The sequence below is a fragment of the Varroa jacobsoni genome, unplaced genomic scaffold (assembly GCF_002532875.2).
Source record: "Varroa jacobsoni isolate VJ856 unplaced genomic scaffold, vjacob_1.0 scaffold_1428, whole genome shotgun sequence".
NCBI lineage: Eukaryota > Metazoa > Arthropoda > Arachnida > Mesostigmata > Varroidae > Varroa > Varroa jacobsoni.
This window is the reverse complement of record NW_019214330.1, coordinates 943,194-967,838: the sequence shown is the minus strand read 5'-3', so window position 1 is coordinate 967,838 and position 24,645 is coordinate 943,194. Positions and strand designations below refer to the sequence as shown.

The window sequence follows — 24,645 nt, the reverse complement described above, 5'->3', positions numbered from 1 at the left end:
TAGCTAATAGCTGAATAAATAATGGCACGTTGTTTATACAAGCCATCTTGCTTTCTTCAATGCATAGATGAGCTCTATATTATAAAGTAATTAGCATTAGCTTGCAGGGGCTATTTCATCTCGCAACGTACTTGATTAGGCTGAACGTTAACCCTGGGGCTTTGTATGCTATCTTACATAAGCCTATCTTAAGTAATAAGCAGCAAAGGTTGTCTCACTCGCAGGACTGCGGACAGGCACAGAGTTCCTGAAGGTTTCCTTGTTCCTGGCTCGCACGAACCTCCTCGATACATACGGCCGTTTCTGTGACGTTGAGCAGAATCAAATCACCGTGATTTTTTTTCTTCGTGACAAACTAATTAGATATGCATGCTTTGACCTATCATACCTATTAAGGCGTAATCATAAACTGAACGGTAGACGACACAATCACCTGATACTGTCTATGAGATGGTGGTATTACTAGTAAAATTTAATGTGTCAGACTGCTTTTTTCATCCTCCACAGAAACGGAGGGATGACTGCGGCAAAACTGGAAATGGGTGCGGATCATCGATTATGACACGTGAAATTTCAAAGCGTAAAACAAATAGTAACCACGTAGAGCACATAGATGCGCAGAAGATGCACGCATCAGGTTTTTCTGATTTCCGTCACAGAAGAGAACGTCAAGGTTCGATCAAAGTTGTGTCAATATTTTAAGCAAAGTGTTACGGTTTCTACAAAAACCCTTTGTGGATTTTGCCAGTACTGTTTTTTAAATGATGAAATACATTGTGCTATACAGATATGCAGTCGGAAAAAAAAAGGCAAACAGAAGTTATTGCGAAGTTAGTATCCTTAACGTCCAACATAGTGGTCCTATCCAATATAGTGGACTTCTATTGGAATCTATTGGAAGTAGTTTATCACAGTGGACCTTAAATATGCAGCGACACCACGAATCGCTTTCAAAGTTCCACATCAGACGGTCTAATTTTCAGTGAAGTTTTGGGAATACGGAAGGTAGAACCAACCTTCCCATTTGAGATTTAGTTGGGCAGATTTCACGATGCTTGCTGTATGTGGCCTCGCGTTATCCCCTGAGCTTTTTTGTTGAGTTTTTTTTTCTTAAATAGCCTGGTTGATCCAATGTGGTTTCGAAGACCAAAATAAACGTGCCGATGAATTGTTTGGTTCGCAAGAGGTAATTCCCAGTGAATCAAGCCTCAAAGTCCCATCAAACACAACGCATAACCCTCTTTTCAAATGAAAATCTGCTTCGACTCTTGGCCTTGACCCTCCTGAGGCCCCGTGTTCCTCTCTCTGGTTCATATCGAGCGTTTTAAAACCTAGCAAACTACTCTTGAGTAGTCTTTTTACTCATAAGCCGTTTCAGCAGCCTCAGTGTTGTCCTCATAATACAAAATGTGTTAAGAGTTTTTTGTTTTTCGTCTGGAACATCAATTTTTTAAAAGTTCTTTTGAGCTGAAATTGCGTTCTCATTATAGTACTGTTTCAGCACAATAATAAATCAGAAAGAGCACTTTCTCAAAACTAAGTGTCGAATAAAAAAGAGTAATACGGAAGCTTTTTTTTGAACCTTTATCCCGAGCTTGAACCACTTTGGGTTCGTTTGCAAGCGACACATTTCGTATTGTTAACAGCTATCTTGGTATAACTTTAATAATATATTTACATATGACTGCAAAAATGCATAATCTAGAGCTCACCGTAGCTGTTAGTTGCTTGACTATTCCCTCTTAAACGACGTCTACTAAAACGCTACAGATCGGTTCTGGAATTCGTTCTATCGATATCATGAAGACCTCTTACAGCAGAAGAACGCATACAATGCAAGTAGAAGCCGCCTGCTTCGTTTAGCGTCGACAATATGCCTCAAAAGGAAATGCTAATCGTCACAAAAAATGCGTAGGGAGTATCGAATTTAGCGGTCAGCATACTCTACATTATCATTCGTGGGAGTGTACATACGATAAGCATGATCGCAATAGCTAAAAACAGGCAAGCTTTACGACGTTTTGCAGCGGTACGTTTCTTCTCGGCCCTGAAAATAAGATCAACGCGATCTTCACGGCTATGCCTCAATGCAAGGGTACTTCGCACAGTCAGCGTACAGATTCGGATGGCGGGAATACGTCAAAGGAGCACTTTTCAGCTGATCTGAAATACCGCGTAGGCGGGATATCCTATACCTTGTTGTCTGTACGAATAGTATTCTTCAGATCGGATATACAAAAACGACTCATTTATCGTAGTCGCTGAAGGAAAATATAAACTTCCTGATAAACAAATGAGAAGGAAATTGCGATTCGAGCTCGGCGCATGGTCATACGAGAACATACGACCTTATGGAAGCCAATCGCTAAAAGAGCGACAAAAGCATGGTCATGCTGGTAAACAGGCTACTCAGCGAGAGGACGATTTTGCACGGGAAAAACAACGAGTCGAAGGAGTACAGCAGGAATTCAGACCCGAATAGCTTAGACAGAAACTGCGTTTTTCTGTAGGAGCAGATCAGATATGGCGAGCTATAACAGGTAGAAAAACGCGACTGTACACGTACTAGGACTTTCGTACGCGCTTGCAAATTGGGCATGTTACCAACAATTCTTGAAACGACGATTATCGACACCAGCTTTCAAGCTTTCAAAAAACAAAAAAAAAGATCACCTCTATATATACATATGGCCAGATGGATTACCAAATATATGCCTTATTCGACTAGCTATATGGAGTAATATCAGCCAGCCTAAATTGAGCGTGTCGGCAGTTATTTAAGAGGACCTCGTGCTTATTTTGTTAGATACGGAGTCCGTGCCATAATTGCTGTTACGTCTTCCTACTCTTTGCAGTTCAGTAGTGCAGCGCTATTCAATGTACAAGCTTCACAATATCGTGACAATGTAAGGCAAGCATAACTGTTGAATTATTCGTTTTTATATGACACCATCTTGACTGTACCAAATTTGAATTTTGTTTAAATTCTGCGAAGATCTTTAGGCGGCATCTACAGAAGCAAGGCCGTTTTTTGTTTTTTTTTTATGCTTCCATAACAATATCACCAGGATGATGTTGATACAACACTCGAGCATGTTTCTTCACTGGTACGAGTCTAGGAACCTGAAGATAGAGAAGAGACGCAATTAACGTAGGCATAGAGGAGGATTGATTCGATAAAACCTATGCGGAACTTAACCCAGATCTATGCACACAGGAACATCTAAACACACGCAGCCATCACAATTGGCGACATTGAAATGTTCGGCCTGTCCAGTCTTTTGCTTAGGCTGAAGGTACACCTTTATACCTCGCAATATCGTTGCAGCTATCATTCGATATATGAGTTACTGCGACGACTGCTCTTTTCAGGTTACGACAGTTCGCCGGAGCACGGGGCGGCTTCTTGCTGGCGTACGCTCACCAGGATGTTATCGTTCATAATAACACACACGCACAGCCAATCCCTTAGGGGTGATTTTTAAACCAGTCGTTATAGTAATCAAGATAGTCAAAATGAAATATTTGCCCCTTGAAATAGCTGGCATTTCCACGTTGAATGATTTGGGGGGATATATATATAGAAAGAGACAAGCTGCCACCGTTGTTGTCGGTCACCTGCTGATATTTGAAGATTGTTGCTGCTCGCATCGAAAAGCCGATACGTCGAGTTTGTTAGGGACCAGCTAGCATTCAGGTAGCGCGAAAAATCCCATAGCGAACATCGTGTAGAATTCGAGTGCAATAAAACCGTAAACAGCTCTGAGAAGGGACTATGCGAACGGACAAAAGTAAATAGGCACTAGGTGCAAAGCACGTTCTAGGTAGGGTGGTTCGTTGCCACCACTAGTAAGCCATAGAGTGTAAGAAGGCATGAAAAGCAACATTTGTTTGGCTCTGGTGTTTTTTTGCGCGTTACTTGTGAGAACGACGTTCTCTAGCCTATTACGATCTCGTTTACTCATAATATAGGCAAGCATACGAACGAAAGAGGTCACCAGTGTTTGATCGCAAGGACCACGGCGGTACAGGCTCCACTATTAAGTGTAGGCAAGACACTTTTAGCCTTTGTACAAATACGGTTAAACTAATAGCAGCAGAGAAAAACGTTTTTGCATAAACGGGCGGGAAAATCCATCGTTTGGTGGTGCATATGTGGCCTCGGTGAGACGGCTGGCCAGACATGTTTTTGTCCTGAGTTTGTTGCGCATTTTTCCATTGTACATATAGCTGACATAATCAGTAGAGTTACGCGGTGTTGATGAATTAAACATTATCTAAAAGCAGTGTTTGATTTCACATATTGTGAAGATCAGGAGCATACGTTTGCTAAAATAATCGTCACCTGACTCTGAGACTGTGAACCATAGCATAGATTATAAGATCAGAATTTCACCGCTGGACGCGAATCAGGATAATATAGATACGATCCATTTAGTTATTTGTCAATAACTAACGAATACATAACTGTACAAATAGCAGCATCTATTTTGAGCCTTTTATCAGCTTACGACAAAATAACTAACAAGTCGCCCGATATAGGTGTCCTGTTTAAATATGGCCTACCTAAGTAGTAATTTATTATTTATTTTGAACACTGATAATACTAATAATAATGACTATATAGTGTACAAGCGGGCTTCCAAAAATGCCTTTTTGGCAATATGTTTGGAAAACTTCGCTTATTTACCTAATCTAGTAAGTATTTTTTTGTAAATAAAAATACTTGAACCGCCAAATAAAACACCCAAAACAACATATGGTCTCAACAGTATGGGATGAATAGCTGACCATACTTGTTTAGGAAGACTAATTTTTCATACTAAAATAGTTCCTTATACTTTCTGAAAGCTTTCGCTAAGTACAATACATACATGTAAGGAATCGTTGTTACAAAATCATACTTTTTTTTTGCCATCTTTCGTTTGTTTTCTTTACGTTACGCCAGTGTCATATTCTCGATTTCAATTTATCCATTTTGGTCATCTCAGATATGGTTCGCTCTTGTCTACTTCAAAGAACATTAGACAAGCTATTCACAGCCTTCCTTTGCTTAATGGCCAAAAATACAAAACCATCAAACGGATTCAAACGATCCGAAGCCAACTCGGCGTAACAAAACGAAGATACTTTCTCTTCACTACAGTGTGTCATGTAACGTAAGCTCACAATATAAACCTACCATTATAATCAATGATATTGCATATATTTCTCGCGCTACTTAGCGCCGGAAGCTGTGCACTTTCGCAGTCGCATTTCGAGAAAATAGCATCCTGTAGGCAGTACTTGAGGCAATTCTGCAATAACATTAGAAACAACACAGGGCAACCAATAAGCCGCAAAGATCCATCCATACTGCCGAGGATCTTTTAAGGGCAAAGGCCGTTCGGTCATATCTCCGTGCTTCACTTACGAATCGTGTTCATTCAATTCTATTCGAAAGTTCTGCTGAAATCTTGTCTACTTATCTAACGAGAGAAAGACGAGGTGCAGGCACCTGGGAACGTGATATATTGCAGAAAGGTAATCTCGGTTCGATATATAACATTCTGCCAGCCAATCTCATGGAGTGTCATCTATTCCCGTGATAGTTTTTACCTGGTGACGTGTTTGCCTCCAACACTTCCAAAAAAAGAGGACAACTAGCAGTCTAGGTTTGAATCCGGGCGTAGACACATTCTGGCACAAATACCCGTCGTAAAACTCGAATCGTTAACGTGATACTTTCTATTTTATAGAGAACCTGGAATCAGCGACCGGGTACTCACGCCTCGGTTGTACGAATTGTCGTCGTCGGGTTTGATCGCGTCCTTCGACCATTTCGAAATACAGTGCGCTGGGTATGGAGTAGCCAGCCGATTGATTTTCCGCTGTAAAGCAATGCGTGTTAAAGAACCACGAACAGCTAGATAAAGGTCTGTCGTATTGATCCTTTGCTCCTGCGTTGTACTGTGCAGACACAAAGAACAAATTGGTCCGCTTTTCTCAACCACTGATTGTGAATCTGGGCTCTTGCCCAAATCGAAGCTTTAACCACCAGACAATGGCTGCTATCTATTGCTAGGGAAACTGAACATATTTTTGACATTTCGGTCAGTAATACGAGTCGATAAGTGTTTACCACGGTAACTCCGATGTAGGTAGTTCCGTCTGGTGAAACAAACACGCCATCCGTTGCATCGTCAGGTTCCAAGTTATGGGAGTGAATCATCACTAGATAGCCTGCTTCCGAGGTGATTGGGAGATACTCATTTACTAGCACCAATAACAGAAAAAGAAAAACTCATTAAAGCGCTGATATCGACTAACGTTATTAGTAATTAACGTATTTAGTAGTAATACTAGTAATAAGTAGTAGTAATTACTAATGGTCCAATCTGAGCAAATTCTTGCCACGAAATAGTCGATTTGTGCAGAATTTGGCCGAATTAAGTAATTTTTGCTAGAGTTTTAACGGTAATCTTGGCAAAAGATGTAGCCCAATACATTATCATTCCTTCAACTGAGAGTTAATTAATGTAAACACGCCTTGACGAACACGTCTAATGGACGTTGACTACTATAGATAGAGCGAAGGCCTCTAAAGTTCAACTTTGAGTAAAACACTGGCTTTTAAAAAATACTGCCAAACGTACTTCATGTAAAAGTGAATATGGCATTTTATAAATATTGCCCTTAAAGACCAAAAGTTGCTAATACCGTAACATAACATTGCAAGATGGTAGATCTTGTCAGATGATATTGCTAAAGCATCAATTTTCATCTCATGCGACCAGAGGAGGACAATACCCAAATTAAAACTTTTGTCATTTTATCTGGAAAAAATATATGGAGCCAATGTTTATTCTACATACACGTTAGAGTTCGTCAGCTAGTTACAAGGCAAATTGTTTTAGATAGCTGTTCCTACTTACTTTCTACGTTAAGTATAAGCTCGAGCCCCTGTTCCGGTCCACCGAGACGATAATAGAGGAAATCACCGGTCCTTTGGGCCTGTTTGTTTGCCGTTATGCAGTTCCCGTAGGACTGGCTAAATGTATCAGACCAAAAGCTAAGAACGTATAACCCCGAACATATTAGTCAATGGATACCCGCCGATATATTATAAAAGTTACTGGCAATCGATTTTTCTGTATTTCTATTCGATAGCTTATCTTACTTATAAACATTGCGTGAGGACAAGCGAAAGGCTTAAATTGACGACTGCCCCAGAAGCTGCGGACAGACGCGCTAGGCGTATTTAGATTTTAAGCCATTTTCCGTCATCCTTTCCTCCCCTATCTATCGACCGCTTTCCTAGTTCAAAACACCAAACGTTAACTTGATCGAGCAAAATCCCACCGCGGCCCCCATATATTCTTATTTTCGATAAAATTAGGATAAAGGAAAAAGTATCCTTTCACAGAACGGAATTTGAAATTAGCTATATTTTTAAATGTATATTTTTTTTATATAAAATGATAATTATCGTCAGAATCGCATTAGATTGATTATATAAGTTAACTGCCCAATACAAACTGGATGACACATCTAGCTAAACTTTATATGAGCATTACGTACACACATAACGCCTGCATTTTCTGAATGTGTTTTAATTTTAATTAAACAGATAAAATGCATGATGTCTCCTTTTAATTCTCAACTCACTGCTTGATGTTCGTGCATTTGTTGCCCTGTAACGTGCAGGCCCGCACATTTTTCTTCATCGGGTGTCCTAAAGCCTTTACTGCCTCCTTATTGAGTCGTTGGCTGTGAGCTAGCCAGAATGAGAATTGCTCTATCACATCCAGATTCTCATCCTGGATCTATGGCTCACAAATGTAAAGAAAAACGATTAAATACGAGGGAAGAAAACTGAAATGTTTGTTATGCTGTCGATAAAAGCTGGCCATTTCGGATGACCTCCTCTGTTCTGATATCGCTATGGCCACTTTGCACGGCCATCAAAGCGCTGTGTATATTATTTAGTAGAAAAGAATTTGTCTAGTTCTCTTGCTGAAGCAGTGTTAGCTCTCGCAGTCAGACATAGATATGACTATAATGAATAATATATTTCTGAATGGAACATAGATTCTGCAGATTTCATCCACCGTAGCCAAACTGGTGGCTCCTGTTTGGTAGCACAAAGCAGTCATTTGGGGTACAAATATATTAACTATAATATATATATGATTTAACACTTAGAATAATTAACTAACCATTTTTTTCACTATTTTTTTAAATTACTAAACTCTATGCAGAACTCACGGATTCACGATAGGTTTCATTGCAAATATAGTCCTTTACTTCTTCAGGAATCGATAAGACGCTATCAGCATTTTCACAAATCAAATGCCGACGTATAGGATTGAGATTACAAATCGTAACCGCAGGAAACAGTAGACCAGACGTGTCTTCAAGCCGAATAGAAACGGATACTGGATAGGAGAAATAGTCTGAGAACAAAAGTCGGAGAAAATGAAGTGCCACCGCGGTCATTGCAATGTATGCTGAAACCATGAAGCAATGGGAAATCAATGAGAATAGCCTAAAGAAGATGATGGGTAACATTCCGCTTCGGACTATAATTAGCGTCATATAAAGACACGAATATATATAACCGTGTTTAATCTATCTTAGCTTTAATATCATCAGTTAATCACAAAGACGAGCTAGGAATTAAAACCTGTATCATATAAAGCCAAGTCTAGCGGTTATAACCAATCTATGCCATTGTGTCAGGATGAAAAAACACGACAACATCTCAGATTTTTCGCTCTGTAACACGTACACTAAAATATTTCAGGTCCTAAGACAAACCTTCACCCCCAAACTATATTTCTAAACATGTTTTCTACGCAGAGAGCCATAATGATTAAGCAATCCGGCAAATTATTGATTTTCAGCTGGTGTGATTTGCTATATTTGTGGGTCGACAATACACCGACCTTTTACCGGTGAAGCACGTTGTGCTTCATTGTAAAAAAAAAAATGTTCACGGCTCCATAGTTTGGCCAGAAGGTAGTTTAAGTCCAGCTCGCTTTAGTTTTTTTCCTCACACACTTAGGTTTGAACAACACGGGAGGGATTTTTCGCAATCCACGGTCATTATGGATCGCTCAAAACGGTTTTCTTTTGGTACCTTTTGTCATAATAACTTATTTTCCTTCTACAAAAGCCTGCAACGTTTCGTAAACATTATCAAGCAAACTCTAGATTATAGAGCCTGGCATGCAAGTCGGGACACATAAAATTGCTTTCTCTGGTGAGCGTATGTTTGAAGTCTAAATGCGATTTTTTTGGAAACAGCTATGCAGAACTTACAATAAACAATGCAGAAGCGTCGATTAGCGCAACATTTCATTAAGGGACTTCCCGCAAACACAAGAAATCTAGATAATTGCTGCGCAGGCCTGGTGGCTGTCGACTATGCGATCGTAAGCTGACTGTGGCCACCGAGCCCTGCTGTTATCGACCTTTGCGGGCCGTGACCAGCAATCAGAAGCCTCTTTTCGACAGGACGTTAGCCCCAACGTTACGTTGTACTGTACAAGAACTTTACAAGAAGCGCAGTTCCACGCGACTGGTGATCCTCATTGTGGAGTTCCGTTATTACTGGAAGGGTGGTGTCATCTAACAGGCTACGTACCTTTAGAAGGGGCAGTGCCTGGTAGCGCTTTTTTGCACTGATTTCTGTTTAGGCACGGCCCTTTCTTGTCTGCAGAGCTGAAGTGAGATATAATTGAATTACTTAAATTAATTCATCATTCTGCAGTAGGAAACACCCGTACATTACCGTACGTAATGATATTCGGCAACACGCAGTCTTTTCATTAAGGTGGTAAATGGGCCCCGTGATAACTTCCTGGATAACGTATTTGCTAACTAATCTTGGCGATACTTTGTGGCTTAGGTTCAAACGCGGCTTTGTATCATGCTGGGAGTCAGCTGCCTAATGGTATGCTTAACAGCGATACTAAACGAAAAACTCGAAAAATATAGAAATGGCCACGCTATGTCTGTTAGGTTTGATGTATCTAATATTTACAGGTCATAGATAGCAGCACACTAAAATTAACGCAATAATGAAACAAATACATCTAGCTTACCTTTAACAACTCTGATAAAAGGACAATGTTACGAGTGAGACGTATGTAAACCATAACACACCATAGCAGTTTGTGCAGAAAACTAACGAGAGTTAACTTCGACTTACTGAGTGCCCATGTTCCGACACGACACTTCGAACGGCCTCGTAACATCGAGCTAAGTCCAGGTACCTGAGATTCAGCCATCATCACGCGTAGGTTCGAACAGCAGCTCCTCATTAATACAGGTTGCGCTCTAAAAAAACACGGACGCGTTGGGCCTTAGTTGTATAAATCATTGTGCAAAAACAAACTGTTCTTTTTGAGGGTCTTTCATTTAAGGCTCTCTTACATAGGCAATATGAATGAATAAAAACGCTATTTTCGTTGTTATCTTTGTTTACGATTCCCTGGCTTAAACCACATGTACGAAACAATGATTGTGATTAAATAAAACAGCGGTAGCCATTGTGAACGATTGTATGCTATCGTCGAATCGTAGCACGCTTAGAAGACCTAATAAAACGGTCTTTGTAACACTCACAATTTTTCCTGTTTTTTTTCGTCGGTAGATCCCGTAGATTTTTGAGAAGAGCTTCTTCTTCGCCACTTCGTAACGAAGCCAGGCATATTCAGCTTTGGGAACCGCTGCGAATTTCTCAGATTTGCTCTACTATTGGAAATGATCAGCAATACTTTAATGTGACGCTAGAATACGCACGCCGAACTGACTAAACAACGTAACTAAAAGTTTAATTGAAATGTTAGTAGAAACTAACGTGACGGATACGGTAAATCAGTAGAAAATTTTTGAACATTACTTATAAACGCTAATTTAAAGAGTTGTCTTTAATAAATTAAAAAATTCCCAGTGGCGTAATTGCGCAAAACGCGAAAAGATCTATTTTGTATTAGGACAATAGGGGAATATAATAGCACTTTAAATAAATAGCCGCTCGAAAAATAACAATCAGTCGTTGTTACCTATTGGTTGACCATACATAGGTTAAACATAAACCTATTGGTTTATTATTATATTTATTACTTATTCATTTATAAATATCCAGCCATTGAACTCGAAAGCGATTTAAATATATATATGTACAATTATCTAGCATAAATCTGAAGATTTGACCGACCTGATTAGTAATTTTTCGCCGGGCACAGGTTTAGAGAAACTGTTCATAGGCACCTCTTTCCACGGACCTCTGAATAGTTTATTCGGGGTCGAAGGGTGAGCAGTAGCCACGAAGATCTGAATGGACATGAACTGAACAAATGCATAGTTGAGGGATTGATCCGAGTGCCTTTTTTTTTTTTTACGGAACGGAAATTAAATGTTTAATGGTGGTCAGTCGCTTCAATGACAACCCGTAGCCTAATCGTGGAATCGATTTCGCCAAAAATGACAAATATTATTCATGGGGGTCGTGGCTTTATGCGTAAAGTAATCATCTATCGCGTATTACTACTTAACGAACACCTAAATTAATATGGTAAAAGAACGAGTTTTATTGAAAGTTTACAGGAAGGGACGCACCGTTAGGCAGATGCGGTCACGGCAAAATGCTCATGTCGTTTGTTCCATACGTAGTTCCTTTAGGGTTTTACATTAATTTGGAAACTGCTCATGACTATTGGTTAGTCTCTACTTTTCCTGGCTTTTTGACCATCATGTCTTTCTGTAATATCTTCTATGCTGCTTTCGGGCAGTGTATTTAAGTTGTTGATTTTACGTCATCGTTAAAGATTTCGTGCACGTACTAACGCGAACGCTGATACAAGCGGACCAAACCGTTCCCTTGTTTTCTCAGTGGATTTCAAGAGGAATAAGACTAGCTTTTTAGCGCGCCATCAAATCCGTAATACCTTTGTATATTCTGTGAGGAGATAGAACCAAATACTCGTTCTAATAAATAGTAATCGGAAACGTTTTGCCGCGCACTACGACGTAAACGCTAAACAATCGAATGCTACGCCTGACACAGCAAAGAACGTAATGTTATATGCTGGGTATATGTTTCGCATCTCAAAAGCTCTCTCATTAATGCTACTACGTTAGATAGTTCGACGTTCGCGACCTGATTGCGTCCGGAGTGGTATATCTAGTCCATTTGCCCTATTTTTTTTTTGCTACCATTTTGAATGGTACACACATCTGCTTCATTGGAGGACGTATAAGTGAACCGCAAAAAAAAACATTTTTATTCATTGTTCAACTTTGGTATCACTGGTTGGGGCGCGTTTGCGTCGCCCATGATGCTAAAAGACACAGGCATATCTCGAGTTGGTCACGCTAATTTGACCATTTGCCTTTGGGAGATGATTGAATACGATCGAACTGTTTCACGATCACAGTGTATCCATAGAGTTATTCATTAGTAATATAAAAAGGTGAACGAGATAAGACGGTGCGTTCAATGTCAGTGGCTCGTACCGTTATGCTTGCATCTGTTAGTAGATGCATACAGCTGAGCGTTGTTCTTCTATCTGATCGACAACATCAGCGGCTTTTTTTTCTAATACAAGGACAAAAGCCAACTGCAACCTTATAATTGCAAAATGCCGTTTTAAGTTTTAGTCGCTTGTTTCGTTCGATTGTGCATATATATATATATATATGTATGTAATAAGTAAAATGAGATGATTGGAACCATTGTATTAGAATTCTTATAAAGTAATGTTTATCGGATATTGGTGTTGATGTATGGGTTTGCGAATAGATAAACTGGCTTACCTGGACAAATGTCGCTTGGCTCGATGACTAGACGATTGGTAAGAGTACGTTTATATAAATTAAAATATAAATTTATATATACCGTTTATAAAAAATTCAATAAACGGTGTACGTATTTTAAAATAGTATAGGGCATCTCTCTAAGTGCCATACAGCACACGAGTTTGGAACTAACTATTAGAACGAGGTACCATGGTAGTATACAAGATACAGCATTGAACTTCTAACGAATCTTGTCGCAGCTAGCATATGTTCTCCGCCAAAACTCGATATCAATAAGAGCCCAGTTTTATGAACCCATGCGTTTTTAGGAGTTTCGGCCCACTACCAACACGATAGAGTTTTTTTGATGTCATGTATTTAAGCAACACTTCAGCGAGCTTATACCTACCAATATAGCTTGACGTATAGTTACTATTGAGAAGTTACTTGCGGAATCAGGCAGGCATATTTTGAAAATGACTCAAACTAGTTTGGATCTCAGGTGGAAAATATCATTGCGGTGACCAATGGTTATTCTAGATAAGCATTATTGTTAGGGACAAAATTGCTAGCACGTGCAAAAACATCGTTAAAACAGCCGTGTTTATTTTAGAATAACTTCAAAGGAAAAGTCTGGCCCTAATGGTGTCTAAAGGCGTTCATCTTATCAGTGGAAAATTTTATATAAATAAAAAATACTTTATACAACTTCCTCTTCATCCCAGTTATCTTTGTTTTTTCCGATAAAACTTTCGCAGATAAACGGTTCTCAAACGACGATCCGCGGAAACAGTCTTCCCCAGGTCATTTCACAAAATCATTTTGATTTCCGACTGATAAGCATACTACGGCAAACAATAAAGTAGAATATAATAGGATAAAGAATCAAGTGCGCTCCGTCTACGCGTTCGCCTACGTTGAAGCCTTGAGTCAGTTCGGTGACCTATTTTATAACGCTTTCGGAGATGGCGATAAATGTATAAAAGCAGATAAATATAATACTTACTAAGCGGACCTGCGGGCTTTACTCCACACTTTTTTTACTTTTGTTTTATTCGATTTGTTGATTTTACAGCCAGTCTAACATAGACTATAGTAAATATACATCAAGAGTTATTCCACCCAGCCCGTTACGATTGTGCTATTATGTCTGATTCTAATAGGTGTGTTCAGGAGCCCTAGTAACTGTCCCGTAAGATTTCTATAATGTAATGATTGATTTCGTTTTCGGAACCCATATGAAAAGTGTCGGCCGACCTTTAAGGAACATACGTGAATCGAGTTGGTCTTCGTTGATCTTCAATGAATATTTATCGGCGATGGTGTCGACCAACCTATCCTGTTCTTGGACATCAATGGGGTTCATGGAATTTCAATATATTTTTACTAAGAAATAATAACATATACTGTATAAAATTAAGATTGATAGAAGTTTTTATTCTTTTATTCTTCATGACGATATATATGTATGTATGATTTGATGTATTGACTTTGTTGCTTTCGGTATTGATTTTTATTTTCATTATTAATATATAGTTAAATATATATTTGCTTGACACTTACGCGTTTATCTCTAAAAATACGTTAGGGAAGATCAACTTCACCTTTGCCTCTTCAATTTTCGAATCGATATTTATTAGGAATTCGCTTAAAAAACACTTAAAACATTCTTTCAGCTCATGGTTTCACAGGGAAACCCGTTTGGAAATTTTCACCCAAAAATATTAATTTTAGACGTGTGCGTATGTATAAACCCCCTGACAGAGATTTTCCAGTTAAACTTTCGCTCGTTAAACGGCATTTTCCACCAAAACTGAGACTGAGACCTAGGCTCATGGACGTAAATTATATCAATTCTGTTCAGCAAAAGCTTTTGATTGGTACACGAAATACCTCCTTTACATAAACTTCTACGTAAAAAAAAATGCCATCTCAGTGTCACCTAAACGACAAAGCTATTACAGTTTGTGGCCTTTTTTATGGCAAAATATACACTTTTTTGCATTTCCACTAAAATTGTCAAGGTCTATTGAGGCGTGTCAGCAAGGTAGTGTTTTGGGTTGAAAGAATGTTTTTGCATTTCTCTCAAGAAATGCTTCGATAAGCATGTTTCATAAGGCTCCCTAAAACTTTTCAATTGAAAATTAAGAGAAATCCGTTTAAAAAGTACTCAGAGCTTGCCAAACATTAAACAGATGACGTAAGGTATCCTTTGATTGTCGCATTACCGTTCCATCACTTTATAGCTGCTAGTTTTTTTTTGGTACGTTATGTTCGCCTTGGTTATTAAGCACTAATTGGCTTCTTGAAGTTCAAATACCGGCAGGGTTTTCAGCGGGTTCTTGATAGCTTCAAATATTAGTCATGTATTAATAAATAAAGTGGCAGGCTCATACTTCGTGCGTAGCGGACCCGAGTGCAACTAACCCTAGTAAATGCGCTTGCCTCAGGCGTTAAATCAATCAGAAAAGGCATGATCTTTTCTGAATGTGTACCCAAATTCTTCCACTTCGTTTAAATAAAACCATCATGTCTTCTTGTTACGTTCGGTTCGGTTCGGTACACAGACTAAGCCGGTGCAACGTAAAGAAAGACGAAATAATCAGCAAAGATTATAAAGTTATTGAGGACGCCACTTAGGCAATACTCACTGAGAAGACTGAAGTGTTGTCATTATAGAAACAAGCTTCGTTCTCCTGGAAATGCGTTCTTACATTTTTGTAATCGCTGAAGCGTTTTAACGCCGATATACTCGCAATATTCAATGATACGAATGACACAAAGGTGACCAGCTACGAGGCTTACGTGTGTGTGTGTGTGTAGGAGGGAGGGGAGGGGTATAGTAAAATTTACGTTTTTCAAGCGGAATTGCCCAGAGAACTGAAACTGAACATTCATGAAGAAACAGAAGAAGTTCTGCGATCCGTAAGCGAAATCATGTGATAGGCATGATAAAAGAAAGGAATCACTTTGGAAATGCCACCAAAAAAAATTCGCGCAATACAAGAGCCATCTTTTCCTGGTCACCTCTCTATGGAGCTGCATAGCTGATTAATCGCGTGCTAATCTTAGGTGCACGTTGTGGCCTAGGTTCGAATCCGAGCATAAACACACAGAGAGAGCTGCATAGCTATATAGTGTAACAGAAACTTTAATAGATACGACCTTATTGACGGTGAAATGACTGACGACGACTGTAAACCTTACAGCTTCTTTTTGAAATTCCCAGAACTATAGCTAACTCAGGCCTTGATATTTAGAACACATTATCAACCGAGCTTTAGAAACTCGACTACAACGTTAAATCCGAAATATTTTGCATCTTTCATTCAAAATAATGTAACACGCAATTACCTCTTGGGGGAGCCTTTGTGGACCTAGATCATTTTTCCAAAACTGCTTCAGTGCTGCGGACAAATTGTAAACAATTCGTTGGCCTGGTATTTGGATGGGTCTGCTCGTGAATCTGTCACTTTTTACCAATAATCAAAATTAAATCACCATAACTGGCCTAACTCTTCGTATATTTCCTATATGCACAGTAGCCTTTTATCCTTTTCGAATCTCGTTAAACTGCAAATAATTAAAAGTGATACAAGCAAATATCGGATAGCTCGTGTCGCCCTACGATCATAGCTCTTAAGCCTTTCCTCTAGAATCTACATATGTTTTGGCTAGATCTTGAAGGCTAATCTAGCTTTGTGCAGATTTTCCTGAGACTTCTTAATAAACATGACAAAAAATTACGGGTCTTGCTAACTCATACTAAACAAATTCGATTTGGGGTCCTTGCATTATGATACCTATGCCGACCGTTATCTACCAGCCGTTCTGTTCCAGTATTTAGAAATTGATCCTTAGCAAAAGGTCCTATCGGTCGATGCAGGCCTCTGTACTCTCAGTTGACTTTTCTAATATGGTTGCCTTCGATAAACTATTGTCTGTTATTATACGTTGTCATGAATATGCCTCGCTGCTACTGATTTATGTCAGTTAGTGCACAATGCTGCTAACGGCTCGAATAGAAATGCTTTCGAGTATAGATAAAATCGCTTCTTTCCAATCAGGGCCTCTTAGCGCTGTCGTTTGGTGTTATTATAACAAACGATGTCTAAAATACATCGGCCAGTAACCTATGGAATAATCGTAACGTTGAATATCTTCTTGTTACGGCTTTTTCATGAGCGAAAAATTTGCAGATCTATTTGTCGTGTAGCAGAACCAAGCAAGTTACATCGGGCTACAGAAAAAGAGAACTGCCCAGTGATTTAACTGATGCGGAGAGCATTCATTTCATAGGTCAATATTAATCCTGCACGTTTATTTCAGGTGTCTGGGTCTGGTGATATTCCATCGGGATTTCTGTTACACCTCTGCTTGTACGGCATAAGACGCGGACGGTCTGAACGTCTGCCTTATGCCAAGTTTGTGAAGCTCAACGGTTGAATAGAGTCAAATATTCTTCGTTCCTTGTTTCTTTTCAAGCGTGGCGAAGTATCACAAAACGTTTCATTGAAGTTTGCTGTACCCAAGATCCTCTCTTGTCAAGGCTGCAGGCTCTTTGCAAGTTGTTACGCACGATTAGCCAGAGAATGGGTCGCATACGTAAAGTTAAAAGTTCTGCTCAATCCAGTTTCTGTAACATGTAAAATTATCCATTTTGAAAAACTATTTCCCTTCTGCAAATTCACGGTCGTCGATGAGTGATCGAAGTTAATAAAGTACCGACAAATACGGGACACAATGAGGTTTCTACACAAAGAAAATATCGAGCGGTTAGATCGGGTAGCAGATTATCACTAAAAGTGTATGATAAACTGGTTAGCTGAAAATTCTCATTTTATACGTTTATTCAAGCTCGCTTTGGCCAATGGCGGCATTTTGGCGAATATGCTTGCCTCGTCATTTCAAAGCCCTTTACATTCCGTCGGTAGTAATATAATTAAGTGTACATAATTAATCGTCTCCATTCTCTGCTCCATATCATTAAAATTAATTAACGACTACCCGAAACAAATCAAGTAACAAAAATCAGGTAACAAAAAAAAGTAACAATTTATAGTTTTGTATAGCTCGTTTTGTAGCTTTGAATACTATGTTTGCTCACAGTTGATGTAAGACTGTATGTCACTTTTTCCGCTTTCTGAAGCGCGTGAAGCTTTTGTACTACAGCACGAAGTGGCCGCTAGAGGGAAACACGCTACAAATGGGTTCCAGTTAAATATTATTTAAGTATATGATGCGCCTTAGTTCCCTATTGAGGTTAATTTGGAAAAGTGTATCGTTATGAGGCATATAATCCTTAATAGTAGTTAGCCATTAATACGAATGATGACATCATATCTATTTCCGTTATAAGCTGTTATAAGGTTGTCCAAATTGCATTTTAGCCAATTGTTGAACGAGAGCTGCTCCACAGCTAACCGTGAAGTCCCTGTTCCAAATGTCTATTTGAGTGAAGTTCTCATTTTTAGATCAACTTGCTGAATTCTAACTTGCCCAGTTCTCCGTGCAAACGATAATGTACGTAATCATATTAAACGCCGTTCTTCAGGTCGTTTCATGATGGCCGATTATTAAGCTGAACATATGCGTTGCAGAGGATTCGGGCATTAATCATAGAGTCGGACTCCATGGACCATTGAATGACATGGTGCTAGCAACGATTTGATGGGTATTCCATTTTTATTCTCGAGACGTTGGCTGGTGCCGCTAATTTTCATCGAGCACAGTCTTTATCCGGTTGATGCAATGTCGGTTACTTAGAGGAACGCATTAGGCGACATCAGTTTAGCTGGATCCTTGGTGTTGCGATAGCAGAACGTCGTCCATACGCCAAGTAGAAGGCAGAATGAGAACAGGCCTCCTATGGTGCCTACCATAGAAAGTCCGCGCTCGAATCTCTCTTGGAGAACTGGCCAACAGGGTGGACACCTGAATAACATGAAAGTACTTAGCACGTTAGTTAGCTAGCGAGGACTACATCTAGCCCTAATGTACTTGCAACATATGACCGTTTATAGAGATTGTTTATTACAAATTATCGTATTCAGAAAACTGGAGGGCACAGGGAAATAACATGTCTCCATGTGCTCACTCCTGATTCCTCCAAGTTCACACACAGATAACAAACTGGTTTTCATATACCTAGGGCTCTACCAAGAACCAAGAACGTGCGATAATATTGAAGGGCATACCTGCAGTCGTTTCCGGGCCGAGAGCAGCAGAGAGCATCAGAAAAACATCCTGCCTCAGCTTCGGTCGAGTTCTCGCCGAAGCCGCAGCATCGGAGCTTGACCTCCGTATCATTGCGTAATTCTGGCGACGCGTGTTCCCAGCTCTCGTGTGCAAGTTCTCTGCAATTCCCACATAGGAACCAGCCAATGTCACTGCACGTATTACTATAAGCCTATACTACGCTCAATTAGAGTGTTGAATACAATACACGCATATATAGTGGTAGGGCAATCTAATCAAGCTATTTAGAGATTTCGCATATTGATTAAGGAAATCGCGCCTAAATTAAATATTTGTTTGCGGTTTCTTTCTGCTACCTCATGACGACACTTGCTTATGGGGCAGTTGTTGTCAGCACAATGCGTCTGAACGTTCGAGCCTTACATACGGTTTGGGTATCTGACCTCCTCCTCCTCCTCTTTTTTCATCGTCGAAATGTCGTTATTATTTTTTTAGTGTCGCTCTTATCTATCCGATAACAACGATACTGAAGCAAATTTCAATGGTTTTCGTGACTATTAGGTAAATTTGCAATGGGATTACGAAAAGACCTCACGGAAGAGTAGCGGACTTTACAAGGGAGTTACAAGGTTTTACAAGACTTTACAAGTTTACGGAGTTACAAGGGAAGCAATTGCAAAAAGCAACTGTTTAATGAATCGGACTACCGGAATGCAGTCTATAACGTAAAGATAAGGTGTTTTTATCCGATAAAATAGAAGATCAAAATTAAAAACGGTGTACGAAACAGCGAGAAGACAGGGTCGTTCTAACCGAAAATTTGAAAGACAAAAATTCGAAGCATATAAAAGCGAATTGCAAGAGCGATCGTTGCTAGGGATGGGCGACGAAGAATTAGTTCCACTATATACCTGCTTTTCCAAAGCGGTTTGGAAATGCCTCTCCAGCGGGAAGTGTTTTGTGTTCGAGTGCGGAGATATCTTCGATCAAGCTCAACAATGACCATATATATATCAATCGTTTGGTTTTGTAGCAAATATATGCCAGTGGAACTGAACGTCAAGGCTACAAAGGGCAAATAACAAGGCTATAACAACCCTTGATCTGGTAAGTTAAACCATACATACGTTTCCCTACATAAAAGTCAGTTCTTTTCTATAGATGTTATTTTTCTCTATTCGTTTCATACATATGTAAAGTGTGTCCTCGTGCAATGTGTACGGAACGGCCTATCAAAACTAGCCTGGTAGTGCAGAATCGAACATTTTGAACAAATGCTCCAGCTTTCTAATGTATTCTCGAAATGTACGTCCTCTTTGCGTCATCTGCAGTTGAAATCACTTACTTTTGCTGTGATTTATCGATGATATGCAGCGAGCATGAGACGCTGAATTGGCCTACGAACACGACGAAAAGAATCACCATGTAGAAGAACAAAATTACCTGATGAAATCACCGACAGAATGGCAAAATCAAGCGTATATATTGCGAAGACATACTCCTTTCCACTATATGGTATTTTCATGTTCTAGCAGCAAGCCCTCGAAAGTACACAAAAACGATCTCATGTGGCCTCGGTGTTGTACCCGCATTTTCTTTAAAATGTACCATATAATATAGCTTTAAATTAATGTTTTACGTCGTGTGCTCGTGCAATATATGATTTCGCCTATTTCTGCAGTGACCTTTGCAAGTTTTCCGGCTAAGCGGTTTCACGTTATCTACATGCAGTGGCTTAACTTAAGACGGACGACCAGAATTAAAAAAAAAAATAGTATGTATAAGTATTTGACTATGCTCGATCGTTGAAAGAACTTGAACGTGCTGTTCTATATATTATAGCAAAACTGAAACGTCAATTAACCTGATGATGTTGAAGGGTTCCGATGAGTCCAATTAGTGCGATCAGAACAAGCAATCCGCTTGACCATAAAATTCCTCCATAGGCACGTAACGATACCACGGTCGCTTCATGATTCAACCAGACGAGGGTAACCAAACCGGTAGCCAATAGCTAAGAGCATATACACGCCAGGTAAGCAATGACCACAGAGTAATACGAGCATCAATGTTAGACTGTCTTCTCAATGAACTATACTAGGCTCATTTAAGCACACTTATACTTCCACAAGGTCCCATCAAACTAGATCCATATACTGACAAGATGCAAGTATCTGTCTATAGCGTATATGAAAATTGTGCGTGTTTATAGGGCGTACGGAAATCGGCTATCTATTTGCTAGTTTGTATATTGCTTGATCATTAAAGCAAGCAATGAACTTCTAACAGGAAAACATAGTATGTAACTGACATTCGGGTGGCATAGGGTCCGCTCAGTGTTATCCTATAGCAAGCGTCTTTTCGACCATGGAAATTAACCTAGTTACGATTTCGCATTGACTTCTATGCGTCTCCTTTGTCCTACCTACCTCAGAAAACAAACAAATGTAGCTTGTGCGAATTCTCTAGATTAAGCCTGATTAAATTTAGTCCTTCATTCATTTTTAGTAGTCTAAGTTAGCCAGTCTCCTTTAAGAGGATCGTGCGTTTGCCAGCTGCAGCCAAACAGAATTACGTAATACTTGTAGATCCTTGTAGAAATCGTAGTCTATTTTACAGTGAGATATAATGAGGCTCAAGAGCGTAACGCTCATGCTGTGTTGTTAGAGACAAAGAAACATCGGTCTCATTGAATAATAATAGAGTTACGACTGGCCTACACGCCTGATCCGATTGGCATCGGATGGTCGCTTCTATACTGATCGGGACAACATCTACCTATGGACAATAACAGATTGAACGAAATATAGTAACAAAAAAGGAAAGAAACAATGCGCTTCCATATGAACGCAGCTAGAAATCTGTAGATCGATTTTCTCTTGATTGATTGATTGATTACAAACCTGCTATTAAAAAGTGCTGAAAACTGAAAAAAGGACAAATTGGAAGGCCATGAATACGACGACGTTATGCGAGATAGAAGTAAAGCACGATTCTTTGCAATGTATTGCATATTGTATGACAAATATCAATCTTCAACGGTGGATTATGTGGCTGAGCAGTCATTTAACTCAAAATTCACTTCCCATTCATTCATGTTCAGTTACCCTTATAAGTTACTTGCTTACTTTAAGCGAACGCCAATATCCTCCTATCCCTACCAGCCACAAAAAATATTAATAATAATAACGATAATAACATCTTAACACTTATGGCCATCACACATAAACATAGCATATCTGAAACGGCGTAGAAAACTCTCTCGCCATTTATAGATCACGAAGATACACGTTATCATATAATATATATATCAATAAGGTATGAAGTAACATCTGCCCTTTACAAACCTAATGTGCCCTATTTCCTTTGTATGTAGAACAATGTATAGGTGCTTTAGCGGCCTAAACAACGAACTCTACGTAAATATGCTCAAATATATGGTTTTCACAACACAACTATCGAGCTACAATCGCCAGAGGAAATACCATTTACCTATCGTCCAAATTTCCACCTACGTATATGAGGACAGAAATCAATGTGTACTTCCTATTGTCATCTTCTATTTAAAAGACTGTTTTAACTTCCACCCTGTCTAATACGAAGTTACAAATCCCAGTACTAGTGCATTTATGGTCGTTTCTTGACAGTCGGGAAGATCGCCGCATGTCACCTTTGCCGTAGCACAAACGAACTTCCTAACGGAATAATTTAACTGAATATGGTATTGTCTTTACAAGGTTCGAGCCGTCAAACGTGCCATAGTATGCTGATGAAATGTATGGTATGTACTATATTGTTTTTGGCACTTATTCACTCATTGAAGCCTGTTGAGAAAAGATAGCTGAAAAACTGTTGAAATCGTGTAACAAATTTTCCCCACCTCTATTAGGGCACACAGTAAAATAACGCTTGAGTATCGCTTGCTGCCTATGTCCTATTGTTCCATGTACACGTAGCTAGCCCGATGTCGTATGAAGCATAACATTAATTCCACTTAGCGACAGTTCGCTGGAACTTATCGTTTTCTGTCATTCCCCCAGACAAGCGGATATCCAAACTATAGACGAAATAACAGACATAACCACCATCTACCCTTATTCTTGTTACTATTAATATCAGTCGTTCCCTTATCAGTAGTGCTACTACCCCTGTGCTATGTACGTTACAAATTGCTAGAGTTTACATACGATGTAGATGAGATTAAGCACAACGAGACCCCTTCGCAGGCGGTGGAATCTGTTGTATGGTAGAACGGCCATTGCTGAACCAAATTCAACAGCTGACACAGATATCTGAAATGCTATCTCTTCACCGTTGTTCCTACTTTCAGCGACGTCGCTATTGTTTCTGTCGATCCCCTCCTCTTAATAAGGTCCAACTAGCAAGTATCGCAAAAAGACTATGTCACCACTGCACGAGACTGACGTGTACGTAATTTCACTAACAGCCTGAGCGAATTCGCCAAAATACGGCGATGCTGAAAAACGCTTGCATGCTAGCTGGTGTAGAACTGCACATAAGCTAAGTTTCTGTTTTATCCCTTGGCCACAGCAGCAGGTTTGCCTGGCAGTTCACTTCTTTACAACGTCATTAGAAACGGCAGCATTGGTAGTGGCTTATCGAATATCAAAGCCAACAGCTAGTTGAAAGTAGAGATGGAACCAATAAGAACGGTCACAGTGCCGCTACGTTAGCGATAGTTGACGGGGGTAACGCGACGCGTGCGTGTAACTACACCTCTGTCTACATCCGTACGTCCTGCTGTGTGGAAGGTGGTCTGAATCCTGTGGCCGTTCCTTCTCTTTGACCCAGTGCGATTTCTGCTCGGGCAGTTGTTTGTTTTTGCTGCTGCTAAGGCTACTGGGAGAGTCTGGGGAGGCAGCTTCGGAGAATCGTAAAGGGAAGGGGTGTCGGGGATCTTAGCGCTGAGCGAGCTTACTAGAGGCTAACGAAAGGAAGCCACGAAGCCCGGGGGGTAACTTCCCCATATGCAGTCTTATAGAAAAGATCCGTTCCTATGTTTATAGTGACGCCCTTCCGCTCCCGCTGCTCGAAAAAGCGAAGATAGGGAAGCGGGTGTACATCCGCCACAATACACTGACGGGCGTACTCCGGCGTAGGAGAGGGTTGTATGGTACCAAGTAAGAACGAAGGCAACAGGGGATATAAAGAAGAGACGGGAACGGATACGTTGTGATAGGATGTGACAGCGGCGTCAACAATAGCAGGATAACTAAATTTATACGTAAGTGGAGAAGAACGACTTCTTCTCCAACTGCAGTGAAAATTACTGGCGTTGTGTACCTGCAGAACTCGAGAAAAAGTATAAATTTGTAAGGATAATTTTTAATTAAGTTACTGGCTTGAAAAAGTTTATTTACCGTAGAGTCGTTTTGGCTTTAACATGGCAATAAAAACAATGATTGTGCATGAGTGGACCTAGTGGGTAGCAGTCGACTTGGCAGTAGTGTTGAAGCTAACTAGGACAAAAGTATATAGGAAAGTATCTAAATGCATACACATGTGCAGGGTGTTCCCTTTTGTATCCAAAAACATTGTATTAGCATATTTAACCATTCCTCGCATATCATTTATATACTTATATATATAAACTGAATTCTACTCAACGCATACCATAACGATAGCAAGGTGCGACAGTAC

The 24,645-nt window shown here is 39.7% G+C and overlaps 2 protein-coding genes across 2 annotated transcripts; both read right to left on the bottom strand.

Annotated features, from left to right (window-relative positions):
- Positions 1-115: 115 nt before the first annotated feature.
- On the bottom strand, positions 116-10,274 carry LOC111269963 (FMRFamide-activated amiloride-sensitive sodium channel). The gene is made up of 8 exons (XM_022849918.2): positions 10,196-10,274; positions 8,248-8,489; positions 7,648-7,805; positions 6,915-7,051; positions 6,122-6,255; positions 5,769-5,870; positions 5,183-5,297; positions 116-303 (listed from the first exon to the last, which is right to left on the bottom strand). Exons 1-8 carry the CDS (start codon positions 10,272-10,274, stop codon positions 215-217), a joined length of 1,056 nt encoding a protein of 351 aa, XP_022705653.2. The 3' UTR covers positions 116-214.
- A 3,923-nt stretch (positions 10,275-14,197) lies between these two features.
- On the bottom strand, positions 14,198-23,950 carry Tsp97E (Tetraspanin 97E). The gene is made up of 5 exons (XM_022849962.2): positions 23,172-23,950; positions 20,849-20,998; positions 20,330-20,427; positions 18,984-19,142; positions 14,198-18,720 (listed from the first exon to the last, which is right to left on the bottom strand). Exons 1-5 carry the CDS (start codon positions 23,241-23,243, stop codon positions 18,549-18,551), a joined length of 651 nt encoding a protein of 216 aa, XP_022705697.1. The 5' UTR covers positions 23,244-23,950; the 3' UTR covers positions 14,198-18,548.
- Positions 23,951-24,645: the final 695 nt, after the last annotated feature.

What these genes read in the sequence shown, in the direction of transcription:
- Tsp97E (XM_022849962.2), bottom strand. Translation starts at nt 23,243, where the DNA reads ATGGCCGTTCTACCATACAACAGATTCCACCGCCTGCGAAGGGGTCTC. An exon ending in GAACCCTTCAACATCATCAG is followed by an intron (nt 20,428 to 20,848) that starts GTTAATTGACGT and finishes TGATTTCATCAG; the next exon opens with GTAATTTTGTTCTTCTACAT. An exon ending in CGGCCCGGAAACGACTGCAG is followed by an intron (nt 18,721 to 18,983) that starts GTATGCCCTTCA and finishes CATGTTATTCAG; the next exon opens with GTGTCCACCCTGTTGGCCAG.
- LOC111269963 (XM_022849918.2), bottom strand. Translation starts at nt 10,274, where the DNA reads ATGGCTGAATCTCAGGTACCTGGACTTAGCTCGATGTTACGAGGCCGT. An exon ending in GCTTATACTTAACGTAGAAA is followed by an intron (nt 6,256 to 6,914) that starts GTAAGTAGGAAC and finishes TATTGGTGCTAG; the next exon opens with TAAATGAGTATCTCCCAATC. An exon ending in CCTACATCGGAGTTACCGTG is followed by an intron (nt 5,871 to 6,121) that starts GTAAACACTTAT and finishes ATTGCTTTACAG; the next exon opens with CGGAAAATCAATCGGCTGGC.